Source organism: Phyllobates terribilis, unplaced genomic scaffold (genome assembly GCF_046119375.1).
Source record: "Phyllobates terribilis strain yellow unplaced genomic scaffold, ASM4611937v1 Scaffold_1__5_contigs__length_1240528914, whole genome shotgun sequence".
Taxonomy (NCBI): domain Eukaryota; kingdom Metazoa; phylum Chordata; class Amphibia; order Anura; family Dendrobatidae; genus Phyllobates; species Phyllobates terribilis.
Genome location: NW_027362761.1, coordinates 551,948,265 through 551,964,848, shown reverse-complemented (window position 1 = coordinate 551,964,848; position 16,584 = coordinate 551,948,265). Strand labels below are relative to the sequence as shown.

The 16,584-nt window shown below is 41.5% G+C and overlaps 1 protein-coding gene across 1 annotated transcript in view; it reads right to left on the bottom strand.

Annotated features, from left to right (window-relative positions):
• PIK3C3 (phosphatidylinositol 3-kinase catalytic subunit type 3) overlaps positions 1-16,584 on the bottom strand; it is a 203,331-nt gene that overhangs the window by 92,804 nt on the left and 93,943 nt on the right. The window contains exons 17-21 of the mRNA XM_073680448.1: positions 16,579-16,584; positions 15,536-15,605; positions 15,026-15,090; positions 13,422-13,506; positions 12,382-12,456 (exon numbers count right to left, since the gene is read on the bottom strand). The exon at positions 16,579-16,584 is cut by the window's right edge and continues 123 nt beyond it. Of these exons, the coding sequence (XP_073536549.1) occupies positions 12,382-12,456; positions 13,422-13,506; positions 15,026-15,090; positions 15,536-15,605; positions 16,579-16,584 (301 nt within the window). The remainder of the gene's footprint in view (positions 1-12,381; positions 12,457-13,421; positions 13,507-15,025; positions 15,091-15,535; positions 15,606-16,578) is intronic.

The following is a 16,584-nucleotide window of genomic DNA, read 5'->3' as shown; positions in this document are numbered from 1 at the left end:
CTGTCATCCCGCAGACACTGAGAAGTGCAGGCATGCTTGCACTCCTCAGTGTCTGGCTGTGACGGCATCCCGATGAGCCGACAATGAACTCAGCTCACCTCAAGCACGTCACTGACAGCGTGGGAGAATTCTCCTGCGCATGAGGTGAGCGTGAGAGACTCGGCTCATCTGGATGCTGTCACAGCCTGACACTGAGGAGGGGGGGGGGGCAGAAAGCTTGGGCCTCCCTGCGCTGCAGATTCCAGCCTCCAGCTGCCTAGTTGTACCTAGCTGGACACAAATATAGTTTGAAGGCCCACGTCAATTTTTTTTCATTTCAGGAAATTCATGAAATAATTGAAAAAAAATTGATGTGGGGCTTCGCACTATATTTGTGTCCAGCCAGGTACAGCAGGCAGGAACGGGCTGCCCCCAACCACCAGCTGCCTATTTGTACCTGGCCGGACACAACAATATAGGGAAGCCCTTTTTTTTTTTTTTTTTAGACATGACCGTCATGAATTTCTAGTAAAGTATTTAAACAAAAACCACAACACCCAGAATAAAGTTCTTTAATTGAAATAAAGACACAATTCTTCATTGTTCTAAATTAAACCATACTTACCGTCACGCCCATTCCAGCTGAAGCCAACGATCTCCTGCAACAAAAGAAAAATAATGGATGCGCCATTTCTGGGGCGGCTGACGGCTGGTGTTTCTAGCCTGGGAGGGGGCCAATATTCATGGCACCCTTCCTGGGCTATTAATATCAGCCCCCAGCTGTCTGCCTAGCCTTTGCCTTTGCTAGCTGTTAAAATAGGGGGGACCCCACGTCATTCTTTTGGGGGTCCCCCATTTTAATAGCTAGTAAAGGCTAGGTATTCAGCTGGGGGCTGATATTAGTAGCCTGGGAAGCTCCGTGGTATTACCCCCTTCCCAGGCTTCAAACATCTGCCCCAGCCGTCTGCTTAACCTCCACTAGAGACTAAAATTACGGGGAACCCCACGCCAATTTTTTTTTTTAATAAATCCTTTATTTTAACACTAAATGACAAGTACAGTAACCAACACTATCACTGTACTTATTATATATGTGACTGACATGTTTCTATCTATCTAATCTATATGTGATGCTCTATTCTTTCTGTTATAAATTGTCGGGTACCGATGCTGAATTGCCGGCCGGCTTTTTTAAAGAGACGGTGCATGAAAACACTAATATTTTTTTTAAATAAATCCTTTACACTAAATGACAAGTACAGTAACCAACACTATCACTGTACTTATTATATATGTGACTGACATGTTTCTATCTATCTAATCTATGTGTGATGTTCTATTCTTTCTGTTATAAATTGTCGGGTACCGGTGTACGCCGCTGCTGAATTGCCGGCTGTTCATGTTTCACTGTGAGCACTGTTCCCATCGATTTGGGCAACCACCTCCCCCAATACATTCTACATTATTGATAGTTGTTTTCCTTCATGTAGAATTAACCTACAAGGAAAGAAAGGGTTTATTTTCATTCCGATATTTGTGTCCCATTGACTTGCATTGGTTTCCGGTATCGGAATCGGCGATATCCGATACTTTTTGGTTATCGTCCCGATCCAATCCGATCCGATATTTCCTGATATCGGAAGGTATCGCTCAACACTAGTTACCACATACAAATATATAGTTTCCTTGTCTTAGGAATGTCCCATCTTCTGAAATTATATGCAGAAAAAAAAAAAAAAATGGAAAATAGGATATTTTTCTGATTAGGATACAATCCAAACTTGAAACTCTTAACCACAACTTACGCAGTCTTTTCCATGCTTAAAATATCTCATAATGTATGAGGATCTAGATGTCTGCCTCCATGTGTAACATTTGTCATCCGTGACACGTGATTTACCATTCATACACATATCTCTTGCATATTTACTTTCAAGCTCAAACTTTTCGCCTAAGTAGAGATTGTAAGACATGAAGAATTCCAATAGTCCCATATTTTGGAGAATTTTAATGGATAACCTCTACTTTGGTATATAATCTTTTCAAATGGAATTACTGAGTTAACCAGAGCAATCCAGGAACGCAATGTTGGCTGTGTGTTGCCCATCCATCTCAAAGCCAATAATTTCCTGGCCAGAAACAAGGTTTCCCTCAAAAAAATCTTAATATTATGGTCCAAGGCATCATCCTCCATTACCCAAAAAGGCAAATCAGAGGATCACATGGAATTGGAATGGAAATTAAAGAGGATAATAAGGAGGTAACTTCTTGCCAGAAGGACCTAATAATGGAGCAGTCCCAAATTAAATGGACAAAGTCAGCATCTATGGGATGACAAAGTAGACATTCTGAATTAGAGGAGCGCCCCATTTGATATAGTCTGTGGGGTGTGAGATATGACTGATGAATAATATAAAGCTGAATCATCTTATTATTAGCAGACTGAGAGACAAATGATGGGAGATTCCAAAATTCCATCCCATTCCTCCTCCCCCATATTCGGAATTAGAAGTCTCCATTTATTTTTTGATGCCAAAGGGATACGATCTAAGTCTGTTGATAGCAAATATGTATACAAGCTAGAAAAAAAGACCTTGTGGGCCTTGAGATTTAAGTATTCCTATTAAGGGAAATGAGGAAATAGTTTGATTTATTTCACAGTTTTGTAAATGAGATCTAAGCCCATTCCCAAGTTGGAGATACCTGAAGAACTGAGATCTTGGAACCTTGAATTTATTTTGCACCTGTTCAAACGACATCAGTATAGATCTTTCATAAATATCTCTCAACACACAGACCCCATTAGCTATCCAAAAGGGGGCAGATGGATGTTCCATTAATGTCTCAAAAAACGGATTCCCCCATATAGGCATTTCAGCTATAACATGTGTAAAGTCGGTTCTTTTCTTTGCCTGTTTCCATACCGTTCTCGCTAATCTATGTAAGGGTAGCAACTTAATGGGAGTCGATTTATTTAATTCTAGAAAACCCAATAAACAACCTGTGCCTAATACTTGTGCCAAGTGGTTCTCAGAATTCAGTAATTGGGAGTCAGGCATCCAACTACGGATCGCTTTAAGCTGACCTGCTAAATAGTATAGGTGGAAGTCAGGCAAAGCTGATAGTAGTTATATTCTTGTTAGTAACAGTCAGTATTAGAATATATTTTTATTTAGAGGTCAGTATTTGTTCATAGTTAAGTCTTGTACATAGGAAGGAGAGTATACCTATATACAAGCCCACCAGCCTCCATGCAAACTAGGAGACATCCATGTAAACGTTTTCTTTTAAGGTCACTATTCATTTCAATGTAAGGACACAGCAGACTGACCTCATCTATTATTATGTAGTAAAGCATACATTCTGTAGAGTATAAACAGCATATCTTTGCAGCAGCACAGCTCCGAGGCACCACAGCTCCGAGGCACCACAGCTCCGAGGCACCACAGCTCCGAGGCACTACTTGGAAATAAATGTGTAACCTCTCCATTAATATGCACAGGGACGTTCTTTTTCTATTTCCATAAACATTGGGTTAAAAGATTTACAATGACTGTCCATGTAATAAGACAGTATTCCCTGAGCTCCATAAATCTAGCGCTTATCTGAAAGAGAGCAAAGGAACGACAACAGAGAAAAAACCCTCCGTGATGTACGATGTAGATCAGAGATCTCTATTAAATGAGAAGCAGTGCTAGAAAGAAGGGTCTCAGTATGGTGGTCTCCTCTACAGATCACTGTGTGTGGGGGGCAGTAGCATCATAAATAACCATTTGCTTGCCATGTAATGTGTGTGCGCTGCACGGTTACCATTATAACGGTCATTTTAAGATTATAGTGCGGTCTAAACAGGCTGCAAAGCATTCATTTTCTAATCTTTTGGGTTGCACTAAATATCATCATTTTTGGCGGTGCATTGGCCTGTGTAAACAGGGCTCACGCTGTCAAAAATAATGGCAACTTATGTGCAAAAAAATATTTATTACACACTATTCAGTGTGCATCTCAAGAGTGATCTGCTTGGGTAAACGGGTAATCAATCATCTGCCGATAGGTAAATTATTCATTGATCGGTGATCGTTTAATGCTGCAACATCGACAGGAGCAAATGCCCCTTTACAGCGGTGGCACTTGGCTGTTGCCAAACCTCCCGTAGAGCAGCAGCACAAATGCAAATACTGGACCACTGCTTCATTCATTTCTCTCCCACTACATTTTATGGGGGGGAATCAGTGAAGAGTGGTGGTCTCTGCAATCAGGAGGCAACTTAAGATAACATTTATGACCTGTTTAGCATTGACATTGGCTTTTGCGCCCTAGTTTTTTTTCCCCCCTTTATTAGCATTTTGGGACTAAAAAAAAAAATAAAAAAAAAATGATCCTATAGTCTGTGTCAGATTTCCTCTTTCATTTCCCTAAAGATCAGGCAGAGAACTTCTGAAGTGCTCTGCCTGATCATATAGACAACTTTGTAGAGGTTCCCTTTTTCCCCCACTTGACATTGTCTTGTAAGAGTCAGATCTAAGGGGTAAGGTTTCTTTTTATGGAGAGTGACAAGCCAGGCCTGGCAGGTCCGAGTGAGATGACTTCTACCACCATGCATGCCCCTCTGGGAAATGAAATATGCAAATTACCTTCAGAGAGGACAAGGACTTGAACTCTAGTGCCTCCTATTGGAAGTAGCAATCCTAAAAGTCAATATCGACCCTTTAACGAGCCTAGCAATATGACTTAAAATAAAGCCAAATCAGAATCTCAATTTGCAGACAGTGTTTCGGGGTAATGCCCCTCATCAGTGCAAATTATGAGATCTGATATAGCTGGGTGAGAGGCTTAAGACCTCCTGTCTAAGTTAAAAGACATGAAGTCTCTTCTATCCTACAGCACCAAGGAACATTACTCAACACCCTGGCTCCCATGTCTCTAGGGGGTTACTTCAACTCTTTATGATCAAAGCTTTGCAACTTCTTGAAATAATTAATCTGAGTAGGATGTACTTGGTTTAGAAACATCACCCTAGATCACCACAGAATTAAAAAACAAACAAAAAAACCACCTTTTCCTCTATTCTAGATTACAAGAATTGATAAGGAGGCAATTCTGGAATAATCTTAGGATACGCCGTAAATGTCTAGTTGATTCATTAATTATACAAAATACACCTATGGCACTCACCATAGGTCTCTCGATTTGTTTTAAAGAGCCGTTCACTTGCTTAAAAAAATAAATAAATAAATTGTGCTAAATACCTTGTAAAAACCCCTAAGCTTGCTTGATTCTGCAGCTCTTTTCAGTTTTGCACTGCGTCACTCCATTGCAGAGATATTCACATTTGATGCTTTCAGAGTGTAGCATGTGAAATTTCTGCTTGCAGACCGACTGGGCGCTTCTTCTTCGGAGTCTTCTCTCAGACGCTGTTGCCAATTACAGCTCAGCAGCTGATCTATCAGTCTCAGATGTTGCCATGCTGTGATTGGCAGTGACTGGGAGCGAAGAGTGAAAGAGCCCATCCCCCCTCCAGAGAAGACACTGAAGAAACCCCAGTTGCACTACAAGCAGAGATTCCACATGCTGCGCTCCAAAAGCAACAAGTGTGAATATCTCTGCAATGGAGTGACGTATAGCAAAACAGAGAAAGTTTTAGAAGGTATTTGACTCAAGTGTTTGAAGCAAGTGACCGGTCATCTATAATTATAACAAAAGTACTTAGCGGGAGTTGCACCAAGAGGACATAGTACAGCAAATGGTCGCTTCTTGTATTGTGCCCTACCTGCAAATCCCGCTTTGCACTTTATGTTGGAATAAGGACGAATCAAGAGACCTTTGGCGAGTGCCACGAATGTATTTTTCTTGTTTGATTACTGTTCCTGGACTTTTGTAAAAAATGATAATGAATGGAAACCTGTAAACATTGGTGGCCTAAGTGGCCGACTGTTCTTATCTAGGGTTCCCCCGACACTCGTCTCGTAGGGTGCTGCAGCAGCTGTGGATGGAGAGATGGTTGGGCAATCGTGGCACACTAGCCTTTATGTATCAGCGTTCCAAAAAAAGGCGATGGGGTGAGCCACACATGAATGGCCGCCTCTCTGCCAACAGCAGCCTTAGCTCTAGCAGAATGGGTGGATAGGAGACCCTAGTTCTCGAGGCCACTATTAACTCAGATCAGACATTTATGGCACGTACCCCAAAGATATGCTATAAATGTTAAACATAAGAATACTCCTTTAACCAATTTTCAAAAAGATCATAAGATTAGTGTTTTGTAGTCTGAAAAATGTGGTTAATTTTTCAATGATTCCCTCCCCCTCGTTCATATGGGTCCTGTGGCTTATAGGGATTAGGCATTAATCACCTATTCACTGGATAGGCAATAAATGCCAGATTGCTGGCGATTCCGCTTGGCTGATTGTGTCAACGCTGTAGACTCTGAATGCCGCGAATGGGTATGTCGGACCACCGCTTCATTAAAACTTAGGGAGTAATAGGGGATAGGGTCCCAGAGGTCAGACCCCTGCCGATGTAACATTTATCCCTCATCTATTGGATGTGTCGATGAATAAATCAGCCTGGAATACCCCTATAAGTCACCTGCAATCACTGAATCAGAGGCGACTAGTACCAGACAGATAAGAAATATTGTAAGAAAAGTTCCGTCTGTATCCAGCTCTGCTGGAAAACCTGGAAATTAAAGTGGAGCTGAAGGGAGGATCCGGTGATGAAATAAGCAGCTTCCCGGGAGCCATTTGTACAGGAGTATAACGGGATCTGGGGGCAGAGTCTGACACCTCCGCAGATTAGAGGCTGATTACAGATTAGATGGATTTTTCGTTGCGGTTTGCATTGAGTTATACGGCCAAATATAATTCTTATGACGTGGCCGATAGCGGTGTAGGCCAACGCTCGGATGGGGACAGGGTCACGTTAGTCAGACGGCTGCAGATCCCCTGCATGGAAGCAAAGACAGGAGGAGGGAAGGGTAAAAGTGCAAGCAGCAAAAATCAATATTAGGATATAAAGTATCCCTTTGTTTAACACCTTCCCAACCAGGCAATTTTCCATCTTTGCGCTTTTGTTTTTAACAATTTTTTTTTGCTTTGTTGATCCAGCCATTTGAGGGCCTGTGTTGTCTTTTCTACATTTTACCATACGACGTATTGGAAAAAAAAAAAAAAAAAAGGGGAAAAAAATTCCAACTGCGACGAAATTGCGAAAAACACACAATTCTGGATTTTTATTTTTTTTTTACATTGTTCATTATGAAATTACCAGGCATCACGATTCTCCATGTCACTACTATTACGACAATACCAAGCATGCAGTTAATTTTTTTAGTTTGCTTGTTCTTTTTTTTAAGTGTTATAAAAAAAGAACAATGTTACTTATGTCGTCCTCTTTTGAGGCCTCTAATGTTCTCATTTTTGGATGATGGATTGGTTTTTGCGAGGTCAGCTGATGCTTTTATTGATACCACTTTAGGGCAGATGCATTTGTTCTCAGTGTTGTTGTCGAAAAAAAAAAGAAGCAATTCTGGAGTTTCGATTTTTTTTTTCCTCTCATTATGGTGGGGTTTTTTTTGGGGGGGGGGGGTTAATTAATTTTATATTTTGATATTGGACTTTTACGAACGTGGAGATACCACATGTGTATATATTTTTATTTCTTTATTTTTATAGAGGGGAAAGGTGGAATGATCCCAATGTTTAGATTTTTTTAGTATTTTATTTTGTAGTCCCCTTAGGGGACTTGAACTTGCGATCATCTGTTTATATGCCAAGCATTGCAACGTATAGTAACAACCATGGTCTACTATGAGGGTCAACCACAGGTCTTCATAAGAATACCTTCATTACCAGACTGGGAGCTCTTCAGACCCTCCCCACCCCCCCCCCCCAATAGTTGTCACTGCAACTGGGCGGAGCTCCGCTCCCCGCGGGGATGTTCGAGGTAGATGATGGCTGAATAACACAGCCATCATTTGCTGGGAATAGGACGTGCTCATCTCCACACTAAATCACTCCAGTATCGCTAGAGTATGCTGATAGCACATGATCCTGGGTCAGCTTCAGTGCTACTGCGCTTTCAAAGCTGCAATGATAATCATGCTGCTGGTCCAAACTGTCAATCAAGAAGCCTACCCTTCCCCGCAAGCAGGAGGCCAGGAGGCAGGGGAGCAGTGTGCTCCTGTATGAAGTGATGGGAGAACGACTTTATTCTGACTGCTCTGTCCCTATGCAGCGTGCATGTTGTTAGCTCATCTCCTGCTTACAAGGGGCATTTCATTTTTATGCCATTTGTTCACCAATCGGCGACATGTGCAGATTTTGGGAATGAGCATTATTCTCTCGTGCTGCACCAGTCATCTGGAATGTGCTACCCCAGACAATCAGGCTAATCCTTAATGTCCAAAATTTTAAGTGTGCCATAGAAACATATTTTTTTTAGCTGTCACATCACCTCTCTAATTGTTCTCAGTTATCTCCCCAGGAATCAAGTACCTTTCCATCACCTGTTTTCCATGCACTCAATGGCATTTTGTATCTGGACAGATACAGATACTGGCTGACGCAGATTGTCATGAACACCCTTATTAAAGGGAACCGGTCGACATGATTTCACCCCTCCAAATTATGTACATGCGCATGCAGCTCTTTCAAAGACAAGTCCAGCAACACCTTTACATTGCCGATCCGTTCCTCCGTTACTGAGAAATCAGAGCTTGAATTGATATGCAAATGAGGCTGAAGAGCTATGGTAGATTTGAAGCCCCTGTCACTCCAGCTCTACTCCTTGCCCAGCACCACCTCCTCTTGCTTAGCTGACAGTCTCTATGCTGTGTGACTTCAGGCAAAGGAGCCATCAGACAAGCAGGAGGAGGTTATGCTGGGCGAGGAATAGAGCTGGAGTGGCAGAGGCTTATGATCTATCATAGCTCTTCAGCCTCATTTGCACGTCAATTTCTCTGTAATGGAGGAACGGACTTGACCATGTAAAGGTATTGATGGACTTGTCTTTGAAAGAGCTACATTTTAATATTGTTATTATTTATGTTGGATGGATGGATGGATGGATAGATAGACGAGTTTGGATCATGTAGGATGTATAAATTCTGAGAACTTTACTTTCACAGACTCCTTTACACAAGGGTGTGAGCGGAAATAGCCGTACACAGACCCTCCGCAGGTAATTAGCACTCACCAGATCGCTCCCATCCAGCAGCCAAGGAGGGCACATTTGGAGTACAGACGGTGACACGCCATGCGTGACATTTTATAGAGCGTGGATTTTTAATCTAACATTTTTGCACATCGTGATTATCTATCTGCAGACTCAATTTATGCTTCACATTGTTGGAAGCAAAAAAAAACCAAGCAATTTAATAAACAAAACATCTTCTCGGCGACTCGTCTCCCGAAAAACAAGAAAACAAAAGAATATTGTCTGCGTTATTAGGTGGACGAGGAAATGGATTGACAGTGCCCTCTTCTGGCAGTCGAAGGCATAGCCATCCATTTGGGCCAATTTTTTTTTTTTTCCTTTCACCTGGCAACAAGAACGAGCCTTTCACACACAAAATTCATGACAGACGCAGCAAATTATGCTGCTTGCAATCAGTTAGATTAAACGGTAATTGTATTTAATGCTGCCTGCAACATGCACAAATATCATTTATTCTAATTTAGAACGGTAGAGGAAATACAAGCGGAAGAAAGGAGATTTATTCCATCGTATAACACTAAAATGGATCAGTATTTAGGGAAAATCGATACAAATCGCACGGTTCTAAAATCTGCACAAATCCCGCAGCCGTGTCTGGAAATCAGGATAGACTGACAACACCTCCTGAATGTTGTGCGCCCTCCATCTGCAATCTGCTGATTGTCTGAAAGTAAAGGCCCTACAGAAGTTTATGTTACTGATCATGTGATGGGGCGGAGCTCCTGGCCCCCGCCACAGGAAGTGGGGGGCGGGGCTCCTGGCCCCCGCCACAGGAAGTGGGGGGCGGGGCGGGGCTCCTGGCCCCCGCCACAGGAAGTGGAGGGGGGCGGGGCTCAAGGCCCCCGCCACAGGAAGTGGAGGGGGGGCGGGGCTCAAGGCCCCCGCCACAGGAAGTGGGGGCGGCTGTTGGCCCATGGCTCTTGGCCTTGTCCTGCTACTCCAGTTTGAAGTAGAGCCTACAGGTATAGCATACCGGTAGGATTTCAGTTCGGGGCAGGAAAGCCATCAGACATTAATAGAAGCAATGCATGCTGAGAAGAGAGAGAAAACACATTTCTGCTCCTATACTGCTGGTAGAATGCCGGAGAAGAGGAGTCTCCTACTGGATGAGAAGTTACAGAAGAGAATGAGAATTGACACAGTTCATGGATATATTAGACCTGTATGTACAGAAAAAGCATGTTTGTCTTATTGCAGGGTTTGAGGGCAGCAAGGGAATGGTTTTCCAAATGTTTGGTGGACAGGTCCACTGTAAGAGTATGAAGAAAAAATAAGTGTACAGTAAAGTGGAGAATAGTACGTTCCCTGGGGCCAGTAGGAAGCTGGGAGTACATGGACCTAGGAAGGAGATGTGGTACAGCTAAAGAGAAGGTGTACTACTCCTACAACTTTCTAGTCATGCAGGATACACTAGGATATATGGGCCGTATAATTACATCTCACATATTCAAAAACCCTGCTCTAAGCTATTGCGGGGGAGTGTCCTTCTTTCTCCAGTGTATTGATGCCTGCTTATAATTGGTTACCACCATACAGGGAGAAGTAGTGCACGCCCCCAATGAAAACTATCTGATAACACCCACTTGGACTTAAAGGTTCACTCATTCGATGCCAAATACTTTGAATGTGAATATCTCCACATTGAAGAGGTGAAATAAAAAAAAAAAAGTTATATTCTTTTATTCTGCTCCATGGTCACTATTGCATCGTGTGCTCAGTTCAACATGAAGAATTTGGTGAAATGTTCTCTTTAAAGGTTACAAAAGTCAATATATTAGACAATACAATCCTCAAATCATGTTACTATCCTGCACCTTACAAACCTCAATATTATTCACTCAAATCAAAGCAATGTCTGTGCTCATGTGGAGTAGGGTTGGTGAACACAGGCAAGAACATTGCGGAAGGAGAATCCCTGAGCTCTGAACTTGCAGTTCCACAAGAAAACAATCCTATAGTTTTGTATACAGCTGCTACTCCCATAGTTAAAGACAGCAAATAAACCCAATGGTTTGTACAATCCTGCAATTATACATTACTCTCATGCACCTTTTCAGCCTCTGTATTATTCATGCAAATCACATCTTGCACAGGTCTGCGCCTATATAGGATAAGGTGGTGAATAGTGTTGAGCGAGTATGTTCTGTTCCGAGTATGCTCGGGCCGAGCTCCGAGTATTTACAGCTGCTCGGTGATATGTGTGAATCACTCCCGTGTGCATGATTTGCGACTGTTTGACAGCTTTATTACATGCGAGGAATGTGTAAGAAATAGACATTCCTCACATGTATTAAAGCTGTCAAACAGTCGCAAATCATGCACACGGGAGCGATTCAATCATATCACCCAGCAGCTGTAAATACTCGGTGCTCGCCTGAGCGTACTCGGCGAAAGGGTTAACAGAACATACTCGCTCAACACTAGTGGTGAACACAAACACACAGACTAAAAAAAAAGGATGCACCCACTGGGCTCTGAATTTGTAGTACGACAAGCAAAAGTTAAAATAACCTGTTTGGTATGTACATATATGATGCAACAACCCAATGAGTTCTACAATCCTGCCAGCATTAATATCCTGCATATTACCAATCTCTGTCTTATTCACGTAAATCATGACCTGCACAGCAAGATCTTGGCCTAGGTGGGGTAGTGATGATGAGGATAAACACACAGATTAAAATATTTAAAGAGGTTGTCCACTACTCGGCACAGGCTCTCCTGGGGCTGCAGCTCTTACTTCCACAGAATATATGTGATTTGTCAGAGGGAGGGGAGAGTGAGGCCAGCACTGATTGTCCGCAGGGATCGCATGACAAAATGTCATGCAATCCCCGGGACAGGCAGCGCAGTCACTGTTGGAATAGCTCCGTCACCGGAGGAGTGCATAGGTATTATTATTTTACAAGGGAAAAACATGAATTGAGAAGGAGTTGTCTGAGTAGCGGACAACCCACTTAAGAAAAGGAGTGGGAAGAGAGAAGCGTCACACAACACTGACTGAGCTCTGAACTTGCAGTTCCACAAGCAAGAATGTTAGACATAGCATATTTTCAGAGCAGAAAAAGTGGTACTCAGTCCGATAAAGAGCTTCTGATTAGAGGCGCACATTTAAGCAGCTCTTAATCACATATCCAGCATATCCCACACAGAAACTAATGGAAGAATATAAAACTGATATCAGACCTGTTTTAGTTAACAAGAGGTTGTCCAGATGTCTGTCTCCAACGCCGAGGATGTAAGTAATGACACAATATCCGGCTGCAAGGGAGATCATAATGTAATGAGAAAATGAAGACGTAGAAGAAAGGACACGTGATTAACTCTCCACAAAAGGTGGAATTAAATGCACCCAAGCACATGCGGCGATCACAATACAAAAATTAGTTTCACTCACTCAACCCAGGTCCACAGCGGATTCTCCACCATTACTCCCAGTATCGGATATTGGCCGCAGCAACGACATAACGTGGCCAGCGTGGCAGCCAATATCACACAACGAGAGAAGTGGCAGAGACTCAGCGATGGATCCAGAGGCAGGGTGAAAAAGGGGTTTTGTTTTTTATATAACAAACTGGGTCTGAATAGCCGTATTTATTGAATGGGGACAAAAATAATGTAATAAATCTTGTAAAAAGTCTTTCTAGAAGAATGGAGGCTGGTACAGCCACATAAATGAATGCCCATAGTTTGCATTGGTGTGATATTCAGGTGGCCACAGTTTTTCATCTTCTAGCACATGTTATGAAATGAAAGAGGAGATCTTACAGAGGAGATCTTACAGGGGAGATCTTATAAGTTGTGATGGGCTGAAATTTCATTGTGTGTTTGCACCATAACAAGGAATTAGAAATGCCTCAGTTCCTATGTAAATGGTGCAATAAAAATTTCTATAGTTTAAAGGAATAGTCTATAAAACATGGCACTGCAGATCATGCAAAACTACAACTCTTTGGGTACAAAGCTGGAGTTAAACGTTATATAAACCTGCGCAGCTGAGGATCCAATATACGATAAGAAACCAGATGCGGTATGGATGGGATTTTAATGGTCAATGCGTTTCGAGGTAATCCTACCTTTTCATCAGGTCAAACCACAATGATCAACACTGCAGATCTTGCAAAACTGCAGCCCTTAGCATGCCCTGACTGCTCCAGCAGGATATATTGTCCGTGTGCTATGGCTAGGATGCATTTCTCTATTTAAATTTGTTCGGTAAAACTTACCACAGCTTTTAACATAAGTGTCCATCACCTCTGTGCTTATTCCATACGGGCCTTTGTCACTCGGGGAGTATTTTCTGAAAAAGTTCTGTAGAAAAAAAAACAATTATAGGCAAGTCACAATTTACATCAGATATGTCACCATTCAGTATTAAAGGGGTTGTCCAGTCTAAGATGAAAAGTCTGCAGTCACTCTGTGTGACGGCAAGACTTCTGAATCCCCCCCAAAGCAAGCACTGTGCACTGCAAGGATTCAAAGGTTTCTGAGCTGGGAATGGCAATGATGTATGTGATATGTACAGTATACTGCTAGGCAGAAGCCGTCCACTGGGGGCAGCCTCGCTCCATGCAAGTGCCCCCAATGCGGAAGAAGATATCTACTATAATACTGCCCCAATGCGGAAGATACCTACTATATACTTCCCCTATGTACAAGAATATTACTGCTATAATACTGCCCCTATGTACAAGAATATAACTACTATAATACTGCCCCCTATGTACAAGAATATAACTACTATAATACTGCTCCTATGTACAAGAATATAACTACTATAATACTGCCCCTATGTACAAGAATATAACTACTATAATACTGCTCCTATGTACAAGAATATAACTACTATAATACTGCTCCTATGTACAAGAATATAACTACAATAATACTGCCTCTATGTACAAGAATATAACTACTATAATACTGCTCCTATGTACAAGAATATAACTACTATAATACTGCTCCTATGTACAAGAATATAACTACTATAATACTGCCCCTATATACAATATAACTACTATAATACTGCCCCCTATGTACAAGAATATAACTAGTATAATACTGCCCCCTATGTACAAGAATATAACTAGTATAATACTGCCCCCTATGTACAAGAATATAACTACTATAATACTACTACTATGTACAAGAATATAACTACTATAATACTGCCTCCTATGTACAAGAATATAACTACTATAATACTGCTGTTATGTACAAGAATATAACTACTATAATACTGCTGCTATGTACAAGAATATAACTACTATAATACTGCTCCTATGTACAAGAATATAACTACAATAATACTGCCCCTTATGTACAAGAATAGAACTACTACAATACTGCCCCTATGTACAAGAATAGAACTACTATAATACTGCCCCTTATGTACAAGAATATAACTACTATAATACTGCCTCCTATGTACAAGAATATAACTAGTATAATACTGCTCCTTATGTACAAGAATAGAACTACTATAATACTGCCCCTATGTACAAGAAAATAACTACTATAATACTGCCTGTATGTACAAGAATAGAACTACTATAATACTGCCCCTATGTATAAGAATATATCTATTATAATACTGCTCCTATGCACAAGAATAGAACTACTATAATACTGCTCCCTATGTACAAGAATATAACTACTATAATACTGCTCCCTATGTACAAGAATATAACTACTATAATACTGCCTCTATGTACAAGAATATAACTACTATAATACTGCCCCTATGTACACGAATATAACTACTATAATACTGCCCTTATGTACAAGAATAAAAGTACTATAATCAATCAGAATAACTTGATCTACCCACCTGTATGCTTCCCTCGGTGGCAAGGACTTCTGCAACAGGAACTGACTGAATAAACTGCATGAATCCTGTAAGGAGGATGACTTTGCATTAAAGATACAGAAAAGAAGGATTTATTTTTCTTTTCAGCTACTGATGCAGAGCGGCACAGTCCTGTCACTTCAATCACAAGACGTTATATAAGATCTGCTCCCTAAGTGACGAGAGAACAACAAGCACTTTGCGCAGATCTCGCTTCCACTTTTCTCTAATTTTATTGCTATTTCCATTAAGCGACACTAAAGGAGAATAATGGGGACAACCAAGGGGACTCTTTGTGCCCATTTGAGCACAATACAAGTCTGCATAAAGGGAAGGGGCAGTGCATTTCTGGCTCTCGGGGTTGGGTAACATGGGTTGTCAGATACTGGCAGGTATTAATAAAAGTAGATGCCAATTACTGGGACTAACGAGGAGGTGGATGGTGCTCTGGGACACAGGGGACAAATAGAGGACGCTATGTAAAGACATTACCGTGCTTTGTGCTTGTTGCCAGAACTTTGTAAGGGGTTAACTTCAGATCCAGATTTTCCTTCCGTAAAAGCTGAAAAAGAAAAAACACAAAAAAAAAACAATAAAACCCTACGAGAATCGTCTGTCACCATTGTACGACTCACAGATGTAGAATGGGTATTGTCGGAAAGTGCTTGTAAATATAGGCACTTTTACAATTTACTGTTTGTTAAAATTTTCGGATGTTCTTGAGACATTAGCAGCTTTGTTGACTGCTTGTTGCCGTGGAGACCGACCACCGCTGCTAGACAGCAGAACACGCTCAGTGGTCACAAGCTCCTCTTTTCTACTGAGCCTCTAAGCGCTGCTTTGAATCTGGCCAAGATCGCCTGAGCTTGCCGGTACCTCCTAATACCGGCTTGCTTCAGCGCAGTGCTTACAAGCAAGACAAAAGCGGTGGTCGGTCTCCTAGGCAACGAGCTGTAAAGAAATCTGTTAATATCTTAAATATCACTGAAAATTTTAAAAAGCGGTAAATTGAAAAAGTGTTTGTTTTCACAAGAATTATCCAACAGTATCTACCTATGAAGACGAGAATAACTATTTAAGATGTTCTTCAGTTGTATAAATATGGAAACTTTTGGGGCTTTGTTTAATCCTAAATGCATGTATAGTGGGCTAAAAAGAATTTTTGTATTCGGGTTCCAAAAAAAACTGCATGGTTTGGCCTTAGTAGCCACCTGTGATGCACCAGTTATTTCTTGATGAAGAACGAGTTCACTGAGAATCCATCAGTGAGCTTGTTCTGAAGGAAGAGCTGATAACTATTATTTTGGTTCTTCGGAGCTCCTCTCAGATCATTTTTGACCACATAAAAGTTGGGCTGAACTTCGTGGTCATAAATGAGCCTAAGATAACCCAACCATGGCATTTTCTCTGTGAATTGTAGACTGAAGGATGAGGGGTAAAGGGGCTTCCTGTACCGATGTGTATTGCATCCCAAGTAATGTGACAGCAGGCTGTTTCCAGAAAACTTGATTTGTTGCAGGATCTCTCTTCTTTACCTTATC